The 24,196-nt window shown below is 36.4% G+C and overlaps 1 protein-coding gene and 2 pseudogenes across 1 annotated transcript; 2 read left to right on the top strand and 1 right to left on the bottom strand.

Annotated features, from left to right (window-relative positions):
* LOC18775594 lies at positions 16,804-18,351 on the top strand (annotated as a pseudogene).
* LOC18775625 (probable mannitol dehydrogenase) lies at positions 18,867-20,788 on the top strand. Its single transcript, XM_007208656.2, has 5 exons — positions 18,867-19,026; positions 19,227-19,340; positions 19,624-20,137; positions 20,215-20,368; positions 20,461-20,788. Exons 1-5 carry the CDS (start codon positions 18,926-18,928, stop codon positions 20,664-20,666), a joined length of 1,089 nt encoding a protein of 362 aa, XP_007208718.2. The 5' UTR covers positions 18,867-18,925; the 3' UTR covers positions 20,667-20,788.
* Positions 20,718-23,734, bottom strand: LOC18773602 (annotated as a pseudogene).

Raw genomic sequence — 24,196 nt, 5'->3', positions numbered from 1 at the left:
TCTCGAAAAGGATATGCTGGTTTGGAGGATCAATTGGAGGAAACCATGCCTGGGGTAGAAATTGATCGATCTACCTTATGGAAGAGAGCTAGACAGGACAAACATGGTAACATCCCGGATCCAAAGGTGGCAGAGAAAGCAAAATTAATTGTAAGCCTACTCACTTTGTTTTAAATTTGTATTAAACTGTGAATAATTCTTATCACGTCTTATGTTATATTTTGCGTCGTGTGAATGATATTACCACGTCGAAATTTTTTAAAAAACGTCGTTAAAGGTCTAAATCAGGAATCACTACTCTGTTTTCTGTAATTATAGCATAAGATGTCGGTGGTTCATTTTCGCGTCGTTTGTATTAAATTACTACGTCGAAATGTTTTAAACAAGGTCGTTAAAGGTGTGAATATTGAATCATCCCTCTGTTATCTCTAAATAAAGCATAAGACGTCGGTGGTTTATTCATTTCATCGTTTTAAAAAACTAACCACGTCGGTATAACTACCGTCGTGATAAATTATAATAACGTCGATTTATTTGTTACTGCGTCGTCTGAAATTATATAATACGTCGTTTGTATATAAATAACCGTCGTGTGTTTTTTGTTCTTACTTTTTTATATATCTTTGTTTTAGGATGAATTGCAAAAACAAGTCTCGGAAGGCAAAGTCACTGTATCTGGCAGCAATGATGTGCTGACCATGGCTTTGTGCCCCGAGCATCCAGGCAGAGTGAGAGGGGTAGGTGCTGGGATCTCACGTCGTATTTCAATACCACGTCGTATTTAGTTTATTTGTTTTACACACCATTAAACGTCGTTATTTTTAAAACTTTGTGATTTTTAGACGACGGGGTTAGTCATTCCCGACGTAATAGATGAAGAGAAGAAAGAAGAAAAACAAGATGAAAAGGAGAAAGAAGATGAAGAAAAGCATGACGACCAGGTATGTTCACATAACTTTGCCTTTTTTATTTGTTTTTCAAAATTTCAGACGTCGATATTTTTCTTTAAACCGTCATTTGTTTACAACTTAGACGGCGGAATTTTTTTCTAAGACGTAATAAATTATTCACCACGACGATTTTTTCACCGTCGTTTAAATTCTTTTCAGATGACGTTTTATTCCTTAAACCGTCGTTTTTATTGAATTACCACGTCATTTTTTTAATTTCTTTAAACAGGTTTTTGAAGTTGTTGATTATTCAAATATGGAGGCGCCATCTTCTTTAAAATCCCTTTGTCGTTATGTGGAAACGACACTCGTGCCTCAGGATAAGACCCTGAACTTTACAATTGATAAGGAGGTGTTTGGTCTAGAACACGATACCTTCCTCCTGCCTGAAGATATTACACAATTTGCAGGCATGGAAGAAATAGGAGCTACGGTCATTGCTGTATATATGAGGTTTGTCATTCTAAAATAACTACGTCGTTAGTATGTACCGTCGTTATTGCGTCGCCTTAACTAACTAACCACGTCATTAGTATGTACCGTCGTGATAAATATATTATAACGTCGTTGTCTATTTCAGTACGTCGTGTGAAATTTTATAATACGTCGTTTTGTTATACATAATCGTCGTGTGTTTTTTTGTGCTGACTTGTTTATATTATTTTATATATTTAGGTACTTACACGATGTTTTGAAACAAGCAAATATGTGCAGCATGGTAGGCTTTATCGACCCTGCTACAGTTAGTGCCAACTCTGGCACAATAGCTGACAGATCACGACTGGTAGCAGCTCGACTTCAGAGGACTGACGGTGAACAGATTTTCATGATGCCTTACAATCCAGGGTTAGTCTCCTTAACAGGATTTTGTTTTTATGATTTTCAATAAATGACAGCGTATAAACTAACCACGTCGGTGTTTTATTTTATTGAGTCGTTTCAAACTACTAACCACGTCGGTAGTTATTTATCGTCGTGATAAATATATAATGTCGTCGATTGCTACTTTATTTCGTCGTGTGAAATATTATAATACGTCGTTTTCGTAAATAACCGTCGTTTTTATATTAATTTTGTGTAGTCGTCATTGGATCTTGCTGATTGTGAGAGCAAAAAGGAAAACCGTCTATTTTCTGGATCCTCTGCCAGGAAATCGTGTGGTCGATGAAGAGGCCAAAAACATCGTGAACAGTGCTATAAAAATTTATAATTCTCACATAGCCAGATCAGGCCGTAAGGCAGTAATTTGGAAAACTCTGTCAGGCACACCAAAGCAACCCAGCAGTGTCGAATGCGGGTATTATGTGATGCGCTTCATGAGGGACATCATCATGGATCCTTCCTTGGCGTTTGAGAAGAAGGTAAGAAGAAATTACCTTCATACATTTTACGTCGTTTTTTGTATCATCAACAACGGTCATGTAAAATTACCGTCGTTGAATAGATATACTACGTCGGTTATGAAAAATATCGTCGTCTGTGATTGAATTTCTTTTTATTTATAAACCCTAATAGTCATTGTTTATGCAGTATGCCAAGGGAAAACAGGAAGCGCCATACCCCTAAGAAGCAATTGATGAAGTCCGGAATGAATGGGCAGAGTTTGTTTGCCTTCACCTGGAATAGGGGAATTATTGAACACTTGATATTTATGTATAATGTACAAATTTTGTCTATAATATATAATGTAAAAATTTGTTGAGGTTTTCTTAAATTAAAAAAAAAAAACAAACATACAAATTGCGTAACCGACGTGTAATACTTTTCCAACGACCTAATAAAGTCAAAAATCGTTGTTTTTTGTTGTTTCGTTTTAAACAAATCCGACGTAAAAGGATATTTAGACGACGTTCTTTGAACAATTGAGTCGTTTATGGTTTACAACGTCTTCAATTTCTTAAGGGTTCAGGGTAGTACTTTGTAACGACAACGTTTAAGTCGTGGAATATATATTTTACGTCGGATAGTTAAATATCCGCCATGGTTTCTCATTTAAACGACGTCATTTTAACAACTTAGTCGTCTATTACAATTTACAACGTCTACAATTTATTAACACCGACGTGGTTTGTTGTTGTGATAAGAATATTTTATTATTTTTATATCAAAATATTCAAAATAAATTTAAAATAAATCAGAAAAATGCAAAGTCAACTCCTATGAAGTCATTGATATATTTTCTTCCCCCTAAACCTTGAAAAAATTCATTTTGAATAACAAAAATTTAAAATGACCATCCAAAACAAAATTGTTTTGATGAGTCATAAAATCACTTCTAGTTTTATGGTTTAGGGTTTAGAGTCTAGGGTTTAGAGATTAGGGTTGTTATTTATTGGGGTTTATTTTTAAAGTATAATTTTTGGGTAGTCTAGGGTATATATTAGGCTGTAAAACTATAAACCCTTTTATAAACTTAATTTTTAAAATTATATAATTTAGTTTTAAGGGTTTAGGGTATTAATTTTTAGCGACGGTGGTTGAGTCGTGGAATACATATATTACGTCGTGCAGTAAAATATCCGACATGGTTTATACTTTAAAAGACGTCATTTTAATATGTAAGTCGTCTATTATAATTTACAACGTTTTCAATTTCTTAACCCCGACGTGGTTTTTCAGTCGTCTTTATATCAAAATATTCAAAATAAATTTAAAATTAATCCGAAAAATGAAGCGTCAAAATAAACGGCGTTACGTTCAGTGTTTCCGTCGTGGAATATTACATTTACGTCGGTTCTTGTAGAACTTTCGCCATGGTTTTTCTTTCGACGTTTTAAAGAGCGCGCTCTCTAAAAATTTTCGCGCGCCCTAAATTTTTTAGATTTGGCTCTTATTCTTATACTTCTAACCCTGAACCCTAAAATTTTCAGATTTCGCTCAACATAACATTTCGCTCTCTCACTTCTGCTCTAATTAAAAGTTACACTCTCCAGGCTCCGTCGAATCTGTGAGCTCGTCCAACCTGTAAGTACAAACCCTATCTTCCCCTTGTAAATTCATTAAATGATATTAGGTTGTTTTGTTAAAGGGTTTTAGGTATATGCTTTGCGATCTGTTAATAATGTGCTTATAGGTATGGGTTCATGGATTTTCTGTTTAATGGGTTCATGGATTACATTATCTGTTATGTTGAATTAGGAATGGATTTAATTTTGTCGGATCTTTTAATCACCCTATGTTATGTTGAATTGGGAATGGATTTATTGTTTTCATGCTTGGTTTCATGTATATGTTGGTTTCTTGCTTGGTTTCATATATATGTTGTGTTCTTAATGGGTTTTGGGTTCTTGAAAATAAACTGAGACACGACGCCTTTTTAGGCATACGACGACGATTACACGACGGTTTATGAAAAAACCGTCGTTGTATTACTTATACACGACGGTTTTTTCATAAACCGTCGTTTGTATTACTTATATTAGACGACGTCTGTTGAAAATCCGTCGTCTATATATGCCAAATACGTCTGTTTTTGTTTAAAACCCGTCGTCTCTGTTGTGTATTACTTGCTATTAGATCTTTGTATAATCTGCTATAGTAATGGTTATTGCCTGTATTTTCACTTTATTATAGATAATAGGTTATAGTGTCGGAGATGGATAAGTCATGGATGCACTCGAATAGAAGATCGAAGGCATATGAGTTTGGGGTGGAAGCATTTTTGAACTTTGCTGTAGAAAATCTTCTAACTACAACACATATCCGTTGTCCATGTGTTAAATGTGTTAATTTGAAGTTGTTTGGGGTTGGAATTATAAGGGATCAATTATTAGAGGAATGTATGATGCACATAATGGAGAATACTTTACACTCAGAGCTGCATTAATGTGGACAATTAATGATTTCCCCGCCTATGGAAACTTATCTGGTTGTATTGTTAAAGGATATAAAGCTTCTCCAATATGCGGCGATGATACACCTAGTCACAGGTTGAAAAATGGCCACAAAATTTGTTACATTGGGCATAGAAAATGGTTACCAATCAATCATCCATATAGGAGGCAACATGCAGCTTTTAATGGGAAACCTGAATATGGCATACCTCCCGAGCCATTAACCGGAGAAGAAGTGCTGCATATGGTTGAAAATGGTGACAGAGTTTGTTGGAAGAAGAAATCAATATTCTTTGATCTCGAGTATTGGAAATACCTTCTTGTGAGGCATGCCCTAGATGTTATGCACATTGAGAAGAATGTTTGCGATAGTATCATTGGTACATTGCTGGAGATCCCTGGAAAAAATAAAGATGGGATTGCTGCTCGATTAGATTTATTGAACATGGGGGTCAAAACTGATTTGCAACCCGAGTATGGAGAAAGACGTACTCGTTTGCCTCCTGGGCCTTGGAATTTGTCAAGAGCAGAAATGAGAGAGGTTTGCAATTCTTTCTATGGTATGAAGGTCCCTGAAGGTTATTCTTCAAATATTAAAAATCTTGTACCTTTACAAGATTCAAGACTTCTTGGCCTTAAATCACATGATTGTCATACCTTAATGCAACAATTGCTCCCTGTGGCAATTCGTTCTGTTTTGGAGAAGCCTGCAAGGTATGCAATAACTCGTTTGTGCTTCTTCTTCAATGCTATATGTGCAAAGACTGTTGATGTTTCCAAGCTAGATAAGTTGGAAGAAGATGTAGTAGTTACTCTGTGTTTGCTTGAGAAGTACTTTCCCCCTTCATTCTTTGATATCATGGTTCATCTAGTAGTACATCTTGTCAGAGAAGTTCGTCTATGTGGGCCAGTATATTTTAGGTGGATGTATCCGTTTGAAAGATATATGAAAGTGCTGAAGGGGTATGTTCAGAATCGTACTCGTCCCGAAGGTTGCATTGCTGAGCGGTATATAGCTGAAGAAGCGGTAGAGTTTTGCACTCAGCATTTATCTGATGTTAGTACAGTTGGAGTGCCTTCAAGCCAAAAGATGGGACTTTCAAAGCCATTATCAGGTTGCACAGTGAGAGTAGTTGATCAGGACCTGTTGAATCAAGCACATCTATATGTCTTGGAGAATACAGAGGAAGTCCTACCTTATATCGAGTACGTATGAGTTTTATTCTTTAAGTTTCCATTTTAAATTATTTCTTATGTTTATCTTCTATATTTGGGACCGTAATGCTTGAATTTTTCGTGTCATGTAGGCAACATATGATCCACATCAAGACTGCTTATCCAAAATTTAGAAAGAGAACAAAGTGGCTGCAGGATAAGCACAATAGCACTTTCATTCAATGGCTACGCTTCAAGGTATATGTTGTTGAATAACATATTTCTCTTTTAATTTTCTTCTTATTTCTATGTTAGATTGAATTAAGATATGATTAATTTGCAGGTTCAAAGTGAACTTGAGGAAGACAATCATGGCGTATCAGAAAATTTAAGGTGGCTAGCAGCTGTTCTAAACATGGCAGTGCCATTATATAGGAGATATCTTATTAAAGGTATTAAATTCAATATCAAGGCACAAGATGATGTGCGGACAACTCAAAATAGTGGAGTTTATTTACTTGCACATACCATGCAAGTTGCTAGTGCCAAGGATAAAAACCCAATTATCTCAAATATGGGTTTCTATGGTGTCATTCAAGAAATTTGGGACCTTGACTACCAAAAGTTTACAATCCCAGTCTTTAGGTGTGATTGGATAGATAGTTCTGGTCTTGTAGTCGACGAACTTGGATTTACCCTTGTAGATTTGAGTAAAATTGGACATAGGAATGACCAATTTGTTTTGGCTTCTCAAGTCAAACAAATATTTTTTGTTGACGACCCGATGCATCGTGGTTGGTCGGTAGTGTTATCAATGCCTAATAGAGAATATAATGATGTTATTGGTGATGAAGTCTTAGGTGATGTGATAATTGAGTGTGAGCCATTTACTAGAGGGATGCCAAATGTTGACACATTTGATGAACTGGTGGGTGAGTTAGGCGGTCAAAATATTCGAGATGGGTGTGAAGATATATGGATTGAATGATGCTTATGTAATTGGCAGTGTATGACATTAATTTTGTAATATATTTTAATGTGATTTCTTCACTTTCTACGTTCAAATAAAACACGACGTTATTGTGAACCAGTTATTCAGCATATTTACCGACGTCTTAAAGCAACGTAACAATGAAGAACCACTGTAACACCCCGACCCCAAATTTAACCCTTATTTAATTATTTAAGGGTATTTTAGTCATATTTTTAACCGGAGAGAGTTTGGGACCGCGACTTATATTTTTAGATAGGTCGTACTGAGACGAGTTCACAGACACGTAGTGGGCTCGAATCGAAGTTGTAACGAGAGAGATATGGTCAAAAGAAGCCCAGTGGCATAATCGTAAATATTTCAAAATGGGATTTTTTATAAAATCTGGTTTCTCTCTCTCTCTCTCTCTCTCTCTCTCTCTCGCGACCTCTCTCTCTCTCCGTTGGCTCTCTCTCTCTCTCTCCTCGTAACTCCGGCCACCGGCCGCGGCTGCGGACGGGGCCGGTGTCAAAAGAACCGGCTCGACCTCGGCGTCACGACCCAGCCCATTCCCGCCATCGGCCTCCGCTCCAGCCGCCGGAAAATGGCGATTTTCGTCCGGATGTCGCCGGAGTTTCAACGCCGTCGATCTTCCTCCTCCGGCCACCAATTCCGTCGACCCAGGTATGGATTTTGAACCTCTCGAGCTGCTCTAGATAATGGTTGGGTAGGATTAGATCGATTCTTAGCGTAGACAACTCGATTTTCAAATTGAAAATCGGCCGAACTTCGGCCGCCATGATCGGCCATTTTCGACCACTTTTTGGGGTAGGTCCAAGAACAAAAGTGGCTCCAAATAGGGTGTTATACCTAGGGTAAGAGTTTGGAGCCGTGGTTTTGAGATTTTTCGGCTAAGCGTTATCGCTTTGGGCACCCACGCGCTGCCGGCGCGTGCGGCGGCGCGTGGGCACTGTAGAAAAGTAGCGATGTGTTCCGATGAAATCCTTAGATTGTCACGAGTGCGTAGGATTTCGCGGATCTCAATTCGGACGTCGTTTGACTATCGAACGGATAATCGCATATTATGCGTTATCCGGGTTCGATAGGTTGGGACCGTCGGATGGTCCCAAATTTAATATATGTTAATCTAGGTATTTCTAGGATCGTGTAGGAATTCACGGATTGTGAATCAGAGCCCCGGATGTTCCGAATAATAATTTTAAAGTTGTATTTTATATTAATTGTCAGATCGTGCGATCGTGAGAAATCCGACCGTCCGATCTGAACTAAACTTGCAGGACAAGTGTCCTATACCTAGTAGAACCCATAGGGACTTCCGGATCGGAAATTGGAGGTCGTGGGTTCTGCAGGTCCGGTTGACCAGGGTTAAAGTAGTTTGACCCTTGGTTGACCGTGAGTCTTCCAGAGTAATCTCACCTTTTTAAGGGGGGATTATCGGGTGCTAGACCATTGTGGAGGATTACACAATATTAGAATTTATTTATATAATTATAATTATATATGGTTGTACAAGGGTACAACAGAGTTTAGAATGTCAGTTTGGAGTGATATACGCACTACTTTAGGTGCCTCCTCGGATGTTGGATTCACTACATGCACCACCAAGTGAAAGTTAGGTCCTGCGTGGCGTAGGTTATCCGGCGTTGGGACAGGCCCCATACGTGGCGTTGGTTGTACCGGCGTATGGGGAGCTATGTAATATGATGTTCAGGTCTCACGTGGCGTAGGTTATCCGGCGTTGAGACAGGACCCATACGTGGCGTTGGTTGTACCGGCGTATGGGGAGATTTGTGATATGATGTTGAGGTCCCGCGTGGCGTAGGTTATCCGGCGTTGGGACAGGCCCATACGTGGCATTGGTTGTACCGGCGTATGGGGAGTTATGTGATATGATGTACAGGTCTCACGTGGCGTAGGTTATCCGGCGTTGAGACAGACCCCATACGTGGCGTTGGTTGTACCGGCGTATGGGGAGAGATAACGATAGTATGGCATGGTCGCACGTGGCGTAGGTTATTCGGCGTGTTGACAGGCCCCATACGTGGCGTTGGTTGTACCGGCGTATGGGGAGATTATATGAAATACAAAGAAATGAAATAAGGTATCGCCCAAGTGGGGAACGGGGTTTTAGGGAAGAACTACGTGTGGCTTGATCCCTCAAGGAGGGTACGTAGGCAGCCTAAGGTTATTAGGTGCAGCCGCAGACTAAATATTTGTCATAATTTGTATTTAAATTGTTTGGTAGTTGTTTGAGAATTTTTGGAAGGCCGAAGGCCATTTATGAGAATTTGCATGAAATTATATTGTGCATGCTGCCAGTTGTGGATATTAAATGTGTTTTTATGCAGGTTGAAATTTTAGGAAATGTCCAATTTATAGGGGAGACTCTGCATAAATTTCGGCAGGAAGTCTCGGTTTTTAGTAAGTGGGCCTGGCATCGGGGTGATGTCAGGAATTCCAAAGGGTTCGTCTCGGGTTTTGAGAAAATTCGGGGCGGGTCCTTTCAACCACGACGCTATTGTGAAGCAATTATTCAGGATATCACGTCGGGGAAGGATTAAGAACCGCCACGTAATTCAAAATAACACGACTCCAATCCCATAATACCGACGTCTAAAAAACGAGATATATAATCTGAACGTTAAAAAATACGACGTCATCATACATTTTCCACGTCGCAAGTTCTTTTATAAACGAAGAGGAACGAAATGAATTCCGACGGTAATTCATTATAACCGCCGTCTAATATCAATTAAACGACGTTATTTGTAATACGGCTCTCATCATAATCAACGCCGTCTATATGTTCTGTAATACGGCTCTCATTTATTTGGAACCGACGTTGTTTAGAAGTTCAACGTCGTCTATATTAATAAGTGCGTCGTGAGTAATGAATACATATAAATACAACGTCGACTATATAAATGCCACTGACGTTGTTTCGCATTTCAACGTCAACTATATAAATACATACGTCGTAAATAATGACACTGACAACTATTTCCACGTCATCTTTTTTAGAAAAATCGAAGTGGAAAATTTATTTCACGACGGTTGTTTGTAAATAAGAGACGTAGTAGATTTCAATAACGTCGTCTTCTCATGCATATAAAGACGTCATATTTTTTCTTGTCGTAAAAATTATATTTAACGGCGTAGTGTTTTAATTGTCGTCGTTGTATGTCTATCTTGCGGCCTTGTTCTTTTAATATGTGTTATATTTTTCCCTTTTAACGATGGTGATTTGTTTGAGTTGGTCGTCTATTCTCATCCTTGACTATTTTTTAGAACTTTAGTAGACTAAACACGTCTGTTTTTATTTGTTTTCGACGTTGTTTTATTTAACAACGTCTAATATTTATCGTCGTTGTTTGTTTCTGAAAATAGGATGTATAAATTTTGTAATACGACTCTCATATATTTGTAACCGACGTTGTTTCGTTGTTCAACATCTACTCTATAAATACATACGTCGTAAATAATGATACTGACAACTATTTCCACGTCATCTTTTATAGAAAAATCGAAGTGGAAAATTTATTTTACGACGGTTGTTTTTATATAGACGACGTAGTAGGTATCAATAACGTCGTCTTCTAATGTATTTAAAGACGTCATATTTTTTATTGTCATGAAAATGATATTTAACGGCGTCTTGTTTTAATTTTCGTCGTTGTATGTCTATCTTGCGGCCTTGTTCTATTAATATGTGTCATATGGATTCCACGACCATTGAAAAACCGAATACACGACGGTGATTTACCATCGTCTTTTTTCTTTTTTGTAGTAGTGTGATCTCGTTTACAGATCTTGTTTACAATTTCAAATATTAATATAGGTTGAATTTTAAGAATTTTTTATATCTAATTTCTTTATGAGAATTGACTTTGCTCACTGTATGTTTGCAATGGTTGTGTTTATTGTTTTGCATCTTATTCTATTGTTTGCAAGAATCCTTTTTGGGGCTATGTTCTTTATCTCTCTATTGGAGTGTAGATAACAGTTTAACTAAAAATATCTCAAATTAGCCAATTTTTTCTGCGAATATATAATTCTTACACAAATAACCTAAGATCTGAATGCTTCCAATTATCAAATCAGAGATCTTGAAGAGCCAATTGTTTGTTGATCCACCTGAGGCACTAGTAACGAGAAGCATACCTGAGGCACTAGTAACGAGAAGCATATATTAACGGGGAGCATGGTTTGGCTCCTTAATTCATGGTTTGGCACCTTAAAAATTAAGTAGGAACTCTTCTCTAGAATTAATGGAATTTTAACACTTACTAAATTTTAAAAGAAAAAAATTAAAGGAATTCAAAAGTTAAAAACAGCTAAAAGAATTTGACAAATGTGAGAATCCTATTTATTTTGAGGAGGAGTTCCTTTTTGAAATTGGTACTCAGATGACAAGGGATAAATTTAAATGTTATTCAGATATATAGTAATATTCACACACTTTAAAACTTAACCAAATATAATTATGACTAGTCAACAACTAGTCATGAATTTGCTGATGTCAGCATTATGCCACTTACTCAGACAAAAACATAGGCTAAATTTACCTGTGGGTTTGTCCAGTTGATGGGCCCCACACCTTGCCCGAGCTTGTCCTTACACGCTGGCGCTGTCACGCGGGCCTGAGCCCTCTCCTGTCTAGACTTCCCCTTCACGCTGGAAGTGTTATAAAAAATAATAGTTTTCCTCTTTCCGTAAAGCCAAATACAAAACATTTATATTATAAATAACATATAAACAAATTGGAAAGCTTTGAAGGTATAATAAAAAGAAAACAAAATAATAGGTAAGTAAAAGGAAAATAAATAATAAGTAAGAAGGTGAGTTTGGTACGGTGAAGCACGTCAAAGACGCTGTCCTAAAGCCTTTGTAGCCTCCCTACGTGCAGGTACTGACGGTCTACAAGACTCCAAGATACGACCCCTTGTACACAAACTCAAGATCCGCTATGAGCACGTTCACAGACAGATATAGGTATCCAAGTCACATAACCATTGCCCAAAATAATAATAATAAAGTAGAGAATATATGTAAAAGTAGAAAAGGAGAGAATTAGAATGTGTATGTGATATTCTGATAGTGTATTGTATATATCGTGTGTTATTGTGTGTTTTTGTGTGTGTCAAATGTGAAGGAGGAGTGGCCTTTTATAGGCATCCAAAAACATGTAACCTTCACCAACCATAAAACTTCACCAACCAAAAAATTAAGGCATTCACCAACCAGAAATAAAACCTAAATATTAAATATTTATAACCCCCACAATAAATAAAATAAAACCGCCAAAATAATTAAATAAATAAAACGGTTAAATTTTTAAAACCTTTTAAAATTCCAACAATCCCCCACCAGTGAAAAATATATAATATATATATGGGCAATATAATACTATGTAATAGGTGTAGGTGCCTTCCGGGCTTGAACCTTCACTTAGTGATGATAGTCTCCATTTGAGGAACCTGAGTGTACACAGTATTGAACTCGGCACCTTTGACCAAACTTCAACATATCCCACACATAGTATTAGTTGAGACTTGGATGCGGGGTAGCGCTATTTATGGCCATGCGCTAATCTTGATTCTCATGAGAGTTACTAGAGAATAGCCCAATTCTCATAGTCGCGGCCTCACGACGTCCCTCACTTAGGTGAGTTCTCCAAGAGTACATGTGACCTGCACCCTGCGGGAGTTTACCCGCCTCGAAACTCATTCAGGGATAAATCCCTTCCTGACGTCACATAAAATAGCACTTTTGCCTTAGGGATGAGCAGAAGAATATCTCAAGGATATCTCCATAGTTTTATGAGTGCTATATGAGTCACGCAGTATGGATTGTTTCTACCACATTGAACTTCCTTCATGGGATCTCCAATCACAGAAGTTGGGTTACCTCCCTAGGTGACTCCCTTATGGGCTTAAGCACATCCCCCTCGACATTTTGCATTAATAACCTCCTCCACAAGGCATGCATATCAAAACTAGCCTTCACAAGGCATATATAATGTAGGTCATGTCTTTGTTCTCCATTTTAGCGCGCTTTAAACCTGCATGTTATTAAAATATTTCCTACACAATCTTGCACACAAATAATTAATGGATTTCACCTCAGTATAATTGTAAATTAAATACGCATTGGCATACAGTTAAGTATAATGGAAATACATCATACATTAAATCTTCTGATCAAGAGTACCTCTCAAGTCCATGAAACTTTGAGTACACCTGCTACCACTTATGAACAACAATATAACAATTAATTCATTAAATAAATTTAACTATAAACACTGAGTATTTCAGGATACCCTTACTCCCTTTTGTGCACTCCAAATGGCTGAAATCATGATCACATATCCAAGTTGAAATTGTATCTTATCGATTCTCAATATGAACCTATAAGACAATAAGAAGTCTCTACCAAAATTTTATGCCAAAATCAGCATTAGTTGCAAATATTTTCATATCAAATTGAAGATAAATTAGTCTCATAAAAAACTTGTATAATGAAACAAATTTCATACAGACACAATATGTTTGCCAAGGAAATATAGAAATTATTATGTCACTAAATGAATATAATGAATCTTTCCCATTAGAACATAAAGAAATTGAAAGCACACAAAATTATGGGAAAGAGAGAAGGAAATGAATCTAATATTTTTCAGTATAAAAGCAAAAATTGCTTAATGTTACTAACAAATTAAATTACAGTACTAAAGTTCCCATTTAGGAAAATTCAACTTCCACAAATTGGTCCACACGTTTTAAAAAAAATATATTAATAATTATCAAAACACAAATAACATAAGCATTTTAGCGCTAATTAAAATAGAATAAATCTGAATAAAGGAGATATGAAAACTTATATAATAAATGTACAAAATAACTTTAGTTTTAAAGAGGTAATCAAATCACTCAAAAACTGGAATATTAAATTTAAAAAAATAAGTATTGATATTAATTTTGTATTTGAAATACCCACAAAAATTCCAACAAATACCCACATACTTAAGGAAAAACTCAACCCCCACAAATTAGGGAATTCTCAAAATATATGAAGACGGTACCAAAATTGATCTAATTTTAAATTCATAAGATATGTACTCACAGTCATTTTGATAGTCACTGTAAATATAACAAAACCATCGAAAGCCTCAAAAGAAAAAAATGCCTCAAAAATTTAGGGTTTGAAAGCCTTACACCAAAACTCAAAATTAAAGCCACTTACAATGATATAATTTATTATTTCATTTCAGTTTTCTCAGGAGAATTCCACAATGTACACTTCATGTCAATTAACTCAATGTGGCAGCTGTCAAGACTTTATAATCAAAAGAACATTAGATTAACTCAAGAAACTAATATGAAGGATTGCACAATCAAAATATATAGGCGTTGGCAACTACTTTAAAAGGAATCCAAGGCATTAAAACAAAGATGTAATTAAATTGCATAAATGTTCAAAACATTAAAGGCAATAATCACCTAACAATATCAACAATTTTACTGCCAAAATAAAAGCTCTAAATGTCATGAAATTGACATTAAAGTTTTGAAACTAAAGCTGCATAAATTAAAAGTAAATAAAATCTCGTAATTGAATGTGAAATGCACAAGCTTCCAAAAGAAGTTAAGAGCAATTAACTAATTCTGGAATCAAAAGAAGCTAACGTCCAAGGTGTTACAGTGATGCATTTATACTACCAAAAAAAAACCGTAGGTTTTTCTCCCAAATTCAAAGTAATGACAGCCATCAAAATAAAGAATAATTAGGCTCAATAAAACTTGCAAGAATGTCACATAAACTCTCTGCATGTTTTCGCAAAATTAGTAGATATAAATGAAAATAAGAATCAATTATAAAATTGAATACACAAATAGCCCAAATCTAAAACTGACGTAATATTAGATTTTGAATTCAAAATTAAACTACAAAAGAACTGTTTGCACCTTTTTTCTTTCAAGAATTTGAAACCAAAGTAAGTAGTATACTACACAGATTTGCAAAGATGCAACAATTGAATATTCAAATCAAATTTATCTTCATAAAAGGAAAACTAAATTGTCTGTTCAATATTAATTCATAATTCATTAAACCACATAAAGATAGTGCATAGAAACCCAACATTAAAACAGTAATTTCAAACACTAAACTTTAGTGCTAAGAATATATTATAATTACTTCTTACGTTGGTATGAAGGACTTCCAAAAGTAAGAACAATAAAATGATATTAAGTCCAACAAAAAAATATAAGGGACCGTTATATAAAAGAAGATTGATGGCAACCAAAATGAATGAAGGCAAATGTAAAAAGGCCCAACACAATAAAATCAAATATATATACTTGTTCTAAAAATATATATATACTTGCTTTGAAATTTCAATTAAAAGGAAAAAAAAAAAAAAGAACAAAGATTTTGAAACACTTCAACATTTCGGTTTTAAACACTTCAACCATTCAATATTGGATGTTTCAACGTAAATTGATTAATGAGTAATAATTAATTAATCGGTAATAAAACAATACAAGCTATTTAAAAAAAAACAGTAACTTAGAAAACGGACACACCACATAAAATAATAATACGTTGAGCTATAATAATAATACCACATAAGTTAGTCTGTAGGTTTTATTGTCAAACACTAGCAGTAATTTCCCAAACGTTAGCAACAAATTATAAACATATAAATGTACCAACAATATTTAAAGCAGTTGAAATTGTATAGACAACATAAAAGCTTCAAACTGCATCTACCCAAAATAAATCATAATTTTCATTTTGAAAATCCAATACAAATGTAAAAGCTTCAGTCAAAGAGTTAAAATATATTAAAGCTAGCAATACGGGAAGAAAACAACTTTAACATACAAAGGCTTTAGATTGTTATAAAAAATAATAGTTTTCCTCTTTCCGTAAAGCCAAATACAAAACATTTATATTATAAATAACATATAAACAAATTGGAAAGCTTTGAAGGTATAATAAAAAGAAAACAAAATAATAGGTAAGTAAAAGGAAAATAAATAATAAGTAAGAAGGTGAGTTTGGTACGGTGAAGCACGTCAAAGACGCTGTCCTAAAGCCTTTGTAGCCTCCCTACGTGCAGGTACTGACGGTCTACAAGACTCCAAGATACGACCCCTTGTACACAAACTCAAGATCCGCTATGAGCACGTTCACAGACAGATATAGGTATCCAAGTCACATAACCATTGCCCAAAATAATAATAATAAAGTAGAGAATATATGTAAAAGTAGAAAAGGAGAGAATTAGAATGTGTATGTGATATTCTGATAGTGTATTGTATATATCGTGTGTTATTGTGTGTTTTTGTGTGTGTCAAATGTGAAGGAGGAGTGGCCTTTTATAGGCATCCAAAAACATGTAACCTTCACCAACCATAAAACTTCACCAACCAAAAAATTAAGGCATTCACCAACCAGAAATAAAACCTAAATATTAAATATTTATAACCCCCACAATAAATAAAATAAAACCGCCAAAATAATTAAATAAATAAAACGGTTAAATTTTTAAAACCTTTTAAAATTCCAACAGGAAGTGCTCTAACGTGGCATTCTCTACTCACAATCATTCTGACATGGCTATCAACAACAGCTTTCTCTTTCATGGAAATTTCTGATAATTTCCTGTTGCCATTGTTGTTTTTCACCAAAAATGCGTCAGCTCAGCAGCATGCACCAAACCCTGCTGCCGCATCCTCTCTATACAGACAGCGCATAAACTCCCTCATACTGCCACTTGGGAATACTGCTGCTTCTCAGACTGTCACTCGGTCACTACATCCATTATATATACTGATTAACACTAACATATAGTCGGTGTGTGGTTTAAGTGTAAGAGGAAAAAAAATATGGCCAAGTCTCAAGAGCAGCAACACCCCATGAAGGCCTTTGGATGGGCAGCCAGAGATTCATCTGGTGTTCTCTCTCCCTTCAATTTCTCCAGAAGGTTATATTCTCCTTCAAATCTTGTTTCATTTTATTTACATTTTCATTTCAATCTTGGATATATTGGTTTTTTGTTTTTTATTTGGAATGGGAGATTACTACCTATCCCCTAGTTCCCGGGTACATACACACTTTGCTACATACTCTGCACATGGTTATGCTAATCAACTTTGATATCTGATTATGCTAGCCATGTAATTAATCAAATGTTATCTCAATTTAAATGGGAAATCAGGCATGAGATTGTTGGAGTAGTGACAGAGGTAGGAAGTAGAGTGCAAAAATACGAAGTTGGAGACAAGGTAGGTGTTGAGTGCCTGGTGGGATCTTGCCAATCTTGTGATAAGTGTGCAAACAATCTTGAGAACTACTGCCCCGGACTTATACTCACCTATGGTGCCAAGTATCACGACGGAATTCCACCACGTATGGAGGTTACTACGACATCATGGTGGCCGATGAGCACTTCGTGATTCGTATTCCGGATAAGCTGCCTCTTGAGGGTGCTGCTCCTCTCCTTTGTGCCGGGATTACAACCTACAGCCCGTTGAGATATTATGGCCTCGACAAACCCGGCATGCATGTCGGTGTGGTTGGCCTTGGTGGTCTAGGCCATGTGGCAGTGAAATTTGCCAAGGCTATGGGGGTTAGGGTTACAGCGATTAGTACCTCCCCTAGTAAGAAGGAGGAAGCTATTAAACGTCTAAAAGCCGATTCGTTTTTGGTCAGCCGCGAACAAGATCAGATGCTGGTATTGTCAAGTTGCATTAATGACTTTCATTTATGTATATAGGAGGATGATCTAATATTTTGTCACCTTAATTTTGTAGGCAGCCATGGGCACAATGGATGGTATAATCGACACGGTTTCTGCAGTTCACCCTATCTTGCCTTTGATTCGTTTGTTGAAGACTAACGGAAAACTTGTGGTGCTTGGTGCACCAGAGAAGCCCCATGAGCTTCCTGTTTTTCCTTTGCTAATGGGTAAGGCGCATATAAATGGCGTAACTCTCTTCAAAGTTCAAACATTGGATTAGACAAAAGAAAGCTATATTTTGATTGAGAGAATTTGATGAGTGTGTATTAACATTATTTTGCAATTATAGGAAGAAAGATGGTAGGTGGTAGCAACATTGGAGGTGTCAAGGAGACACAAGAGATGATTGATTTTGCAGCCAAGCACAACATAACAGCCGAGGTTGAGGTTATACCTATTGACTATGTGAACACTGCTATGGAGCGCCTCGCGAAAGCGGACGTCAGATACCGATTTGTTATCGACGTTGGAAATACATTGAAGCCTCCTGACTCATGCAATCGAAATTAAAAGTTCGATTTTGTGGTCGTTTGTGGCTGTTGTGTAAACATATCAGACGGTCTGTCAGCATATGTGACAGAATGGATCTTAAATAAAATGGAATGGTGTGTGAATCTTGGAATCAAATTTTCGGATGAGGTACGAGTGATTTTTTGAAGAGATGATCGTTAAATGATGATTCATGATTTTTAAAAGGTGATTTATTAGATGAACAGATCTTATTAGGACTTTTCAATAATGAACATTCATTTTATCATTCAAAACTATTTATCATGGCAACAACATGATCGACGACGATTAACACAAGGGAGAAGAAAATTGGAAGGAAACTCACATTTGCCTCGCCACAAGGGTTTTGACGAGTAAAATTTGTCTTCTTAAAAAGAGTTGCCAAAACATTAAAATATGTCTTCTTAAATTTGGTGAGGAGTTTTTCTTCTGGTCTAATTAATCTCTTGACTTATCATCCTTAGCTCACCCAATGCGTCATGAAAGCAGTTTACTTTGGACGAGTCCCTATCCAAATTGAGGTAGGTAGGCCCCCCCTCCCTCTCTCCTTATATATATATATATATATATATATATATATATATATATATATATGAACAACATCGCAATTGCTACTTTCACAATCTCTTCTCTACCCACCTCAGACTCTCACTGTATATTATATTGTAAGAGGGAGATCATGGAAATGGTATCTCCAGAGCAAGAACACCCAAATAAGGCCTTTGCATGGGCTGCCACAGATTCTTCTGGCGTTCTCTCTCCCTTCAAAATCTCAAGAAGGTTGTTATATATTCTATATCTTCTCCCCTGTTATTTATTTGCCGTTTTCTTTTCACTCTAGGAATACCAGTCTTTCTTTGGTTTCTTCAAAAATTAAAACAAAATATTATATTGAACTCGTATAAGCTCCATGCTTTATTTTGTGTTTGGTACAATCTTTCCTTCCAATGAACTCAGTTTTTGAAGGTATTTGGTTGCAGGAAAACGGGAGAGAAAGACGTGGCTTTAAGAGTTTTGTACTGTGGGATATGCCATTCGGACCTTCACAAGGTCAAAAATGAATGGGGGACCACTAGCTATCCTATTGTTCCTGGGTACGTATACAAAGTCTCACAAATATACTAATTTTATTTTTTGGGAATCTCGATAAACGACGTGGAAGTGAGGTCCAACCTCTTCTGACACTGAAAGAAGAAATATCATTAGACTAATAGTTAATTACTTTCATCTCATGTTGATATCCATCGAAATTAATGGTTTGAATGTCAACAGAACAACATTTTTTACCATTATTTTTATGTTATTGAACTTAGTATGTGGAATTCATTGTGATGTCCATTTAACTAACCAAATGTGGAACTGACTGATTGAATTCAGGTATGAGGTTGTTGGTGTAGTGACAGAGCTAGGAAGCAAAGTAGAAAAATTCAAAGTTGGAGACAAGGTAGGTGTTGGATGCATGGTGGGATCTTGCCAATCTTGTGATAGTTGTGCCAATAATTTCGAGAATTACTGCCCCGAACTGATACTCACCTATGGTGAAAAGTACCACGACGGAACCATAACATATGGAGGCTACTCCGACTTCATGGTGGTCGATGAGCACTTCACAGTTCGTATTCCGGACAACCTTCCCCTTGATGGTGCTGCTCCTCTCTTCTGTGCCGGGATTACAACTTATAGCCCCTTGAGATATTTTGAACTAGACAAACCTGGAATGCATGTGGGTGTGGTTGGCCTAGGTGGAGTAGGGCACTTGGCGGTGAAGTTTGCCAAGGCCATGGGGGTGAAGGTTACAGTGATCAGCACCTCCCCTAATAAGGAGAAGGAAGCAATTGAACATCTTCATGCCGATTCGTTTATAGTTATCCATGATCAAGATCAGATGCAGGTGATTGTTTGAACAAGTTGCCATGGTGATGATGACTTTATTTCAGCAGATTGATTTAGTTGTTTGGTAATTTGTAGGCTGCCATGGGAACAATGGATGGTATCATTGATACGGTTTTTGCCGCCCATCCTCTTTTGCCTTTAATTGGTTTGTTAAAGTCCAATGGAAAGCTTGTGATGGTTACTGCACCAGAGAAAAATATTCAGATTCCAGCTTTTTCTTTGCTCATGGGTAAGCATCTATCTTGACTCCGAATGACAAGTTGACTGCCTTTTACCTGTTGATATTTTTTGTCTTACCCTTTGCACGTGGTGCAATTACAGGCAGGAAGATGGTAGCTGGGAGTCGGATTGGAGGTATGAAGGAAACACAAGAGATGGTAGATTTTGCAGTCAAGCACAACATTACAGCTGACATTGAGGTTATCCCGGTTGATTATTTGAACACTGCCATGGAACGTCTTGCCAAATCCGATGTCAAATATCGATTTGTAATCGATATTGGAAACACACTAAAGTCTACATCTTAATTTTTTGAGAGAGAGAGAGATGTAAATAATGCATAACGGCGGTGTATTAAATTAGAGAAAAGCAAACACCTTGTTTTCGTACTTTTATTTGGGAAATAAAAACTTCCTATATTCTAATTGTTCCTACTGCTTCATCAAACATCTTGTAGAAACACACAGAGAGTTATATGCAATCATGGCTGATGGATGATTCCCAGATGACATTTCTTATCGATGACATTTCTAAAATGAATGTCATAAGTTGAGAGCTAAAAATCAAGCGTCCCAGTTTTAGAGGACACAGAACAACTACTAGAAGTGCCATACGAACTTCCACTTGAACCATCGATAGGGACTTGGTTTAGACATTCTAAAACCATAAACCTCCGCTTTTTCAAATTTATTGAGAAGGTTGTTGACTCAAGAATCACATGAACCTGATGACGCATTAGAAATTATGAATAACAATCAACCAAAAGTTCATAGTAATGGAAATATTAGCAGAAAAAGCTATAGTACCAAAGGTGTTCTAAGGATGACTAAGTGAAAAGGTGGGTCATGCAGGTGCATGTTTACACATTCATGGCAAGTTCACATGCTAACTTCATCCAACGAAAAAAGAGAGACGGAAAATTTGATTCATATGGGTGAAGTACAGTTTTACATTACCTGTGTATTAATACGTGCAACTTTGTGCACATTGAGAAGGCCAACCATGTTACCGTTAAGGAGCTTTTCCAATTCCTTGTCCCCGTCTGAATGAATGTTTCTTTATAGATTATTATTGTCAAAATATTCGATAGCACAAAAACAAATGTTAAAGCTGATATTAACCTGGAATTGCTTTGACCAACAGCAATGAAATGAGAAGTTATTCAGAGCCCTAACAACAAAACTGAAGCAAGGGAAACAAGAAGCAGTTGTGACTCAGAGGCTAAATCAAATATAAAGTTGAAGAGCAAATAACAATTTCCACTAACCATGTTGGAATATTCACATTGTGGAACACAGAATGATTGAATTGCAATACGACCAACAGAAGAAATGCTGTCATCAGTTCTGTATTTTCAGCCAAAAGAAGGAGATAATGTATGATCAAACTTAAAAAGAGAAAAAGAGACGAAAAGGAAGAAAAAAAGGAAAACAAACCATATGACCATGGCCACCAAAAATACCTTATGGATTATTAGTTTCATTACACGCCAAGTAGTGGAGTCTTAATGACAACTCTTGAGGACTCAAATTCAGATTTTCTTAAAATATACAAGAACCATTAAAAAAACAGAAAAGAAACTAAGAGAATTACAACATCCGGCCGCAATCTCATTTGATTTTTTAAGATCAAAGAGGTTATAAACAGTTCTTAGAAATAAAAGGTTAAATGTAATTGTTTCATTTCCTCGCACAAGCTGCAAAAATGAATACCAAAGACATTCAATTTCATGAAATCTGTACTGGTCCCACCATAAAATACACGTACACACGCATAAACATGACATAGAATCACTGAAAATTCGTCTCCACAATGAACAAAGCTAGTTTGACATTGTGAAAAACCAATTGGCATGCATATAATTTTACTAACCAGATATGTCACATCCTATAAGTATATCTCTAGGCAGGAAAACATAAGACAACAGTAGCATACCTTGGAAATTGAGATTAAAATGTGGCGCAATGGTCATGAAGGGCAACAAGATTTGGAGACTCTTTGAATGCTAAACCAATCAATACGCGTCCCGCTTAGAAATTACCTCTCCAATGGCTTCCCAAAATCAAATTCGTTGCAGAACTCATGTTTTCTATTTGGACAACGACAACATAACAAACCGCTCTTGAAATCTAAACTAGTTATGATGAGCGAAGGAGGCATATCTCATACTAAATAAAATAAGGACAAACTTGCCACCTTGACTATCAAAACTCTGCTGATTTTCCCAAAAATACTTCTTATATTGCCAAGCTATTCTCAACCCTTTCTCCTGAAAATTAATAAAAGAAATTATAAATTTCCTAATGTTCACCTACAAACAGAATTATTGAACAAATACATGGAGAGAAGAATGGAAGAAGAGAACAACCTGATCAGGATCTCGATGACTAGACTTATCATCTTTGGGTAAAGCTGGACAAGGCAAAGTACCGAGAAACTGTCTTGGGTCCTTGGATGGGCTTGCACAGAGAAGGGGTTGGTTGTGAACGAGTCCTTGAGACATAAAATTTCTAATCAAAAGCATATGATGAGAAACTTCTGCATCTTCCATCACCTAAAATCTCTACAAACCAAAGACAACCTTATAAAACTTCTACAAATAAAATAAATAAAAGGGTACAATAATTTTAAAAAAACAAAATCCAATTTAATCACCTCAGCTTGGTTTAACTATTGCCGATAAACTATTAGTGATAGAAGATTACTGTCAAGTTCCAGTATCCCAGATGAAATGAACATTGTGCCATTAGGACCACGCATGAGTCCAGGGAATTGAGGTGAGTTTGCAGCTACAAAGTTGGGAGAGAAGCAACTTGTCCGAATCTTGGTCGCAGACATGGCTGCAGAAACACCCTCTACCAATCTCAATCAGAGCACCTAAATAACAGGGGAATGAAGATTATGAAATGTAATAATTAACTTTAACCAATATCTAAAGGAACAAAATGTTTCATGTTAACAGACGCAGAGTCCATTTTCAACAAGAATGCTGCTGCTTTTACCCTTGATAACTCAGAGCATTTATCTTATCCAGGGATTAGGATTTCATTACTTTCAAAAGGGTTTTTTTAAAAAAGGAATTCTATTTTCCAATATACCGTACTTCCATTCAATTATACCATGCATGCATGTATCCTAGTGTTGTTATAGAAGTTCTTTTCATCGAACAGTTGGTGTGCATTGTAACCACACGACAATTTTCACACAGAACTAGCAAGAGTAGGTCATAATAACAACTGAAATACAAATGCATAGATACATATATGAACAAACAATGAAAGAAGCATTAAGAATATACATAAGTGAATCATAAACAGGCGTCAAAACCATAGTTTTGGTTTATTATAATTGGTTTTCTAAATTTTGCTTTAGTTTCTTTCCGTGGAACCAAACGGAAAATTAATTAATTGTGGTAGTAGCAGCTTTAAATTAGAAGGCTCACCCAGCCTCTCTTCCGTTCCGTGGCACTTTGCGACAAAATAAAACAGCACGCAAAACGCAGCGTCTTGGACTGGCATCTTCCATATGGGCTGCTTTTGACAAATGAAACAAACCAAATTGTAGAAGCATCTGGACCTAGTAGCAATTTGCATTAAACTTAAGTGGTTTTTATTTTACTTTAAATACAAGCGCTAGACTATTCTAAATTAAAGTTGAGTGCAAAGGAATAGGTTTACTGCATTCATCAACTGGCCTAACTCACGTCTAATGAAACTTACAAGCTAACTATAAACCGTCTCACCTTGATTTTAACATATTGCACTCGTTATTATTATTTTAACAAACCAAAAAAAAAAAACTGAAACATTTGTATCAGAATTTGGCCAATTATTGCCGA

This window comes from Prunus persica, chromosome G6 (genome assembly GCF_000346465.2).
Source record: "Prunus persica cultivar Lovell chromosome G6, Prunus_persica_NCBIv2, whole genome shotgun sequence".
NCBI lineage: Eukaryota > Viridiplantae > Streptophyta > Magnoliopsida > Rosales > Rosaceae > Prunus > Prunus persica.
Note: the sequence above shows the minus strand (reverse complement) of the source record. Positions and strands in the feature narration are given on the sequence as shown.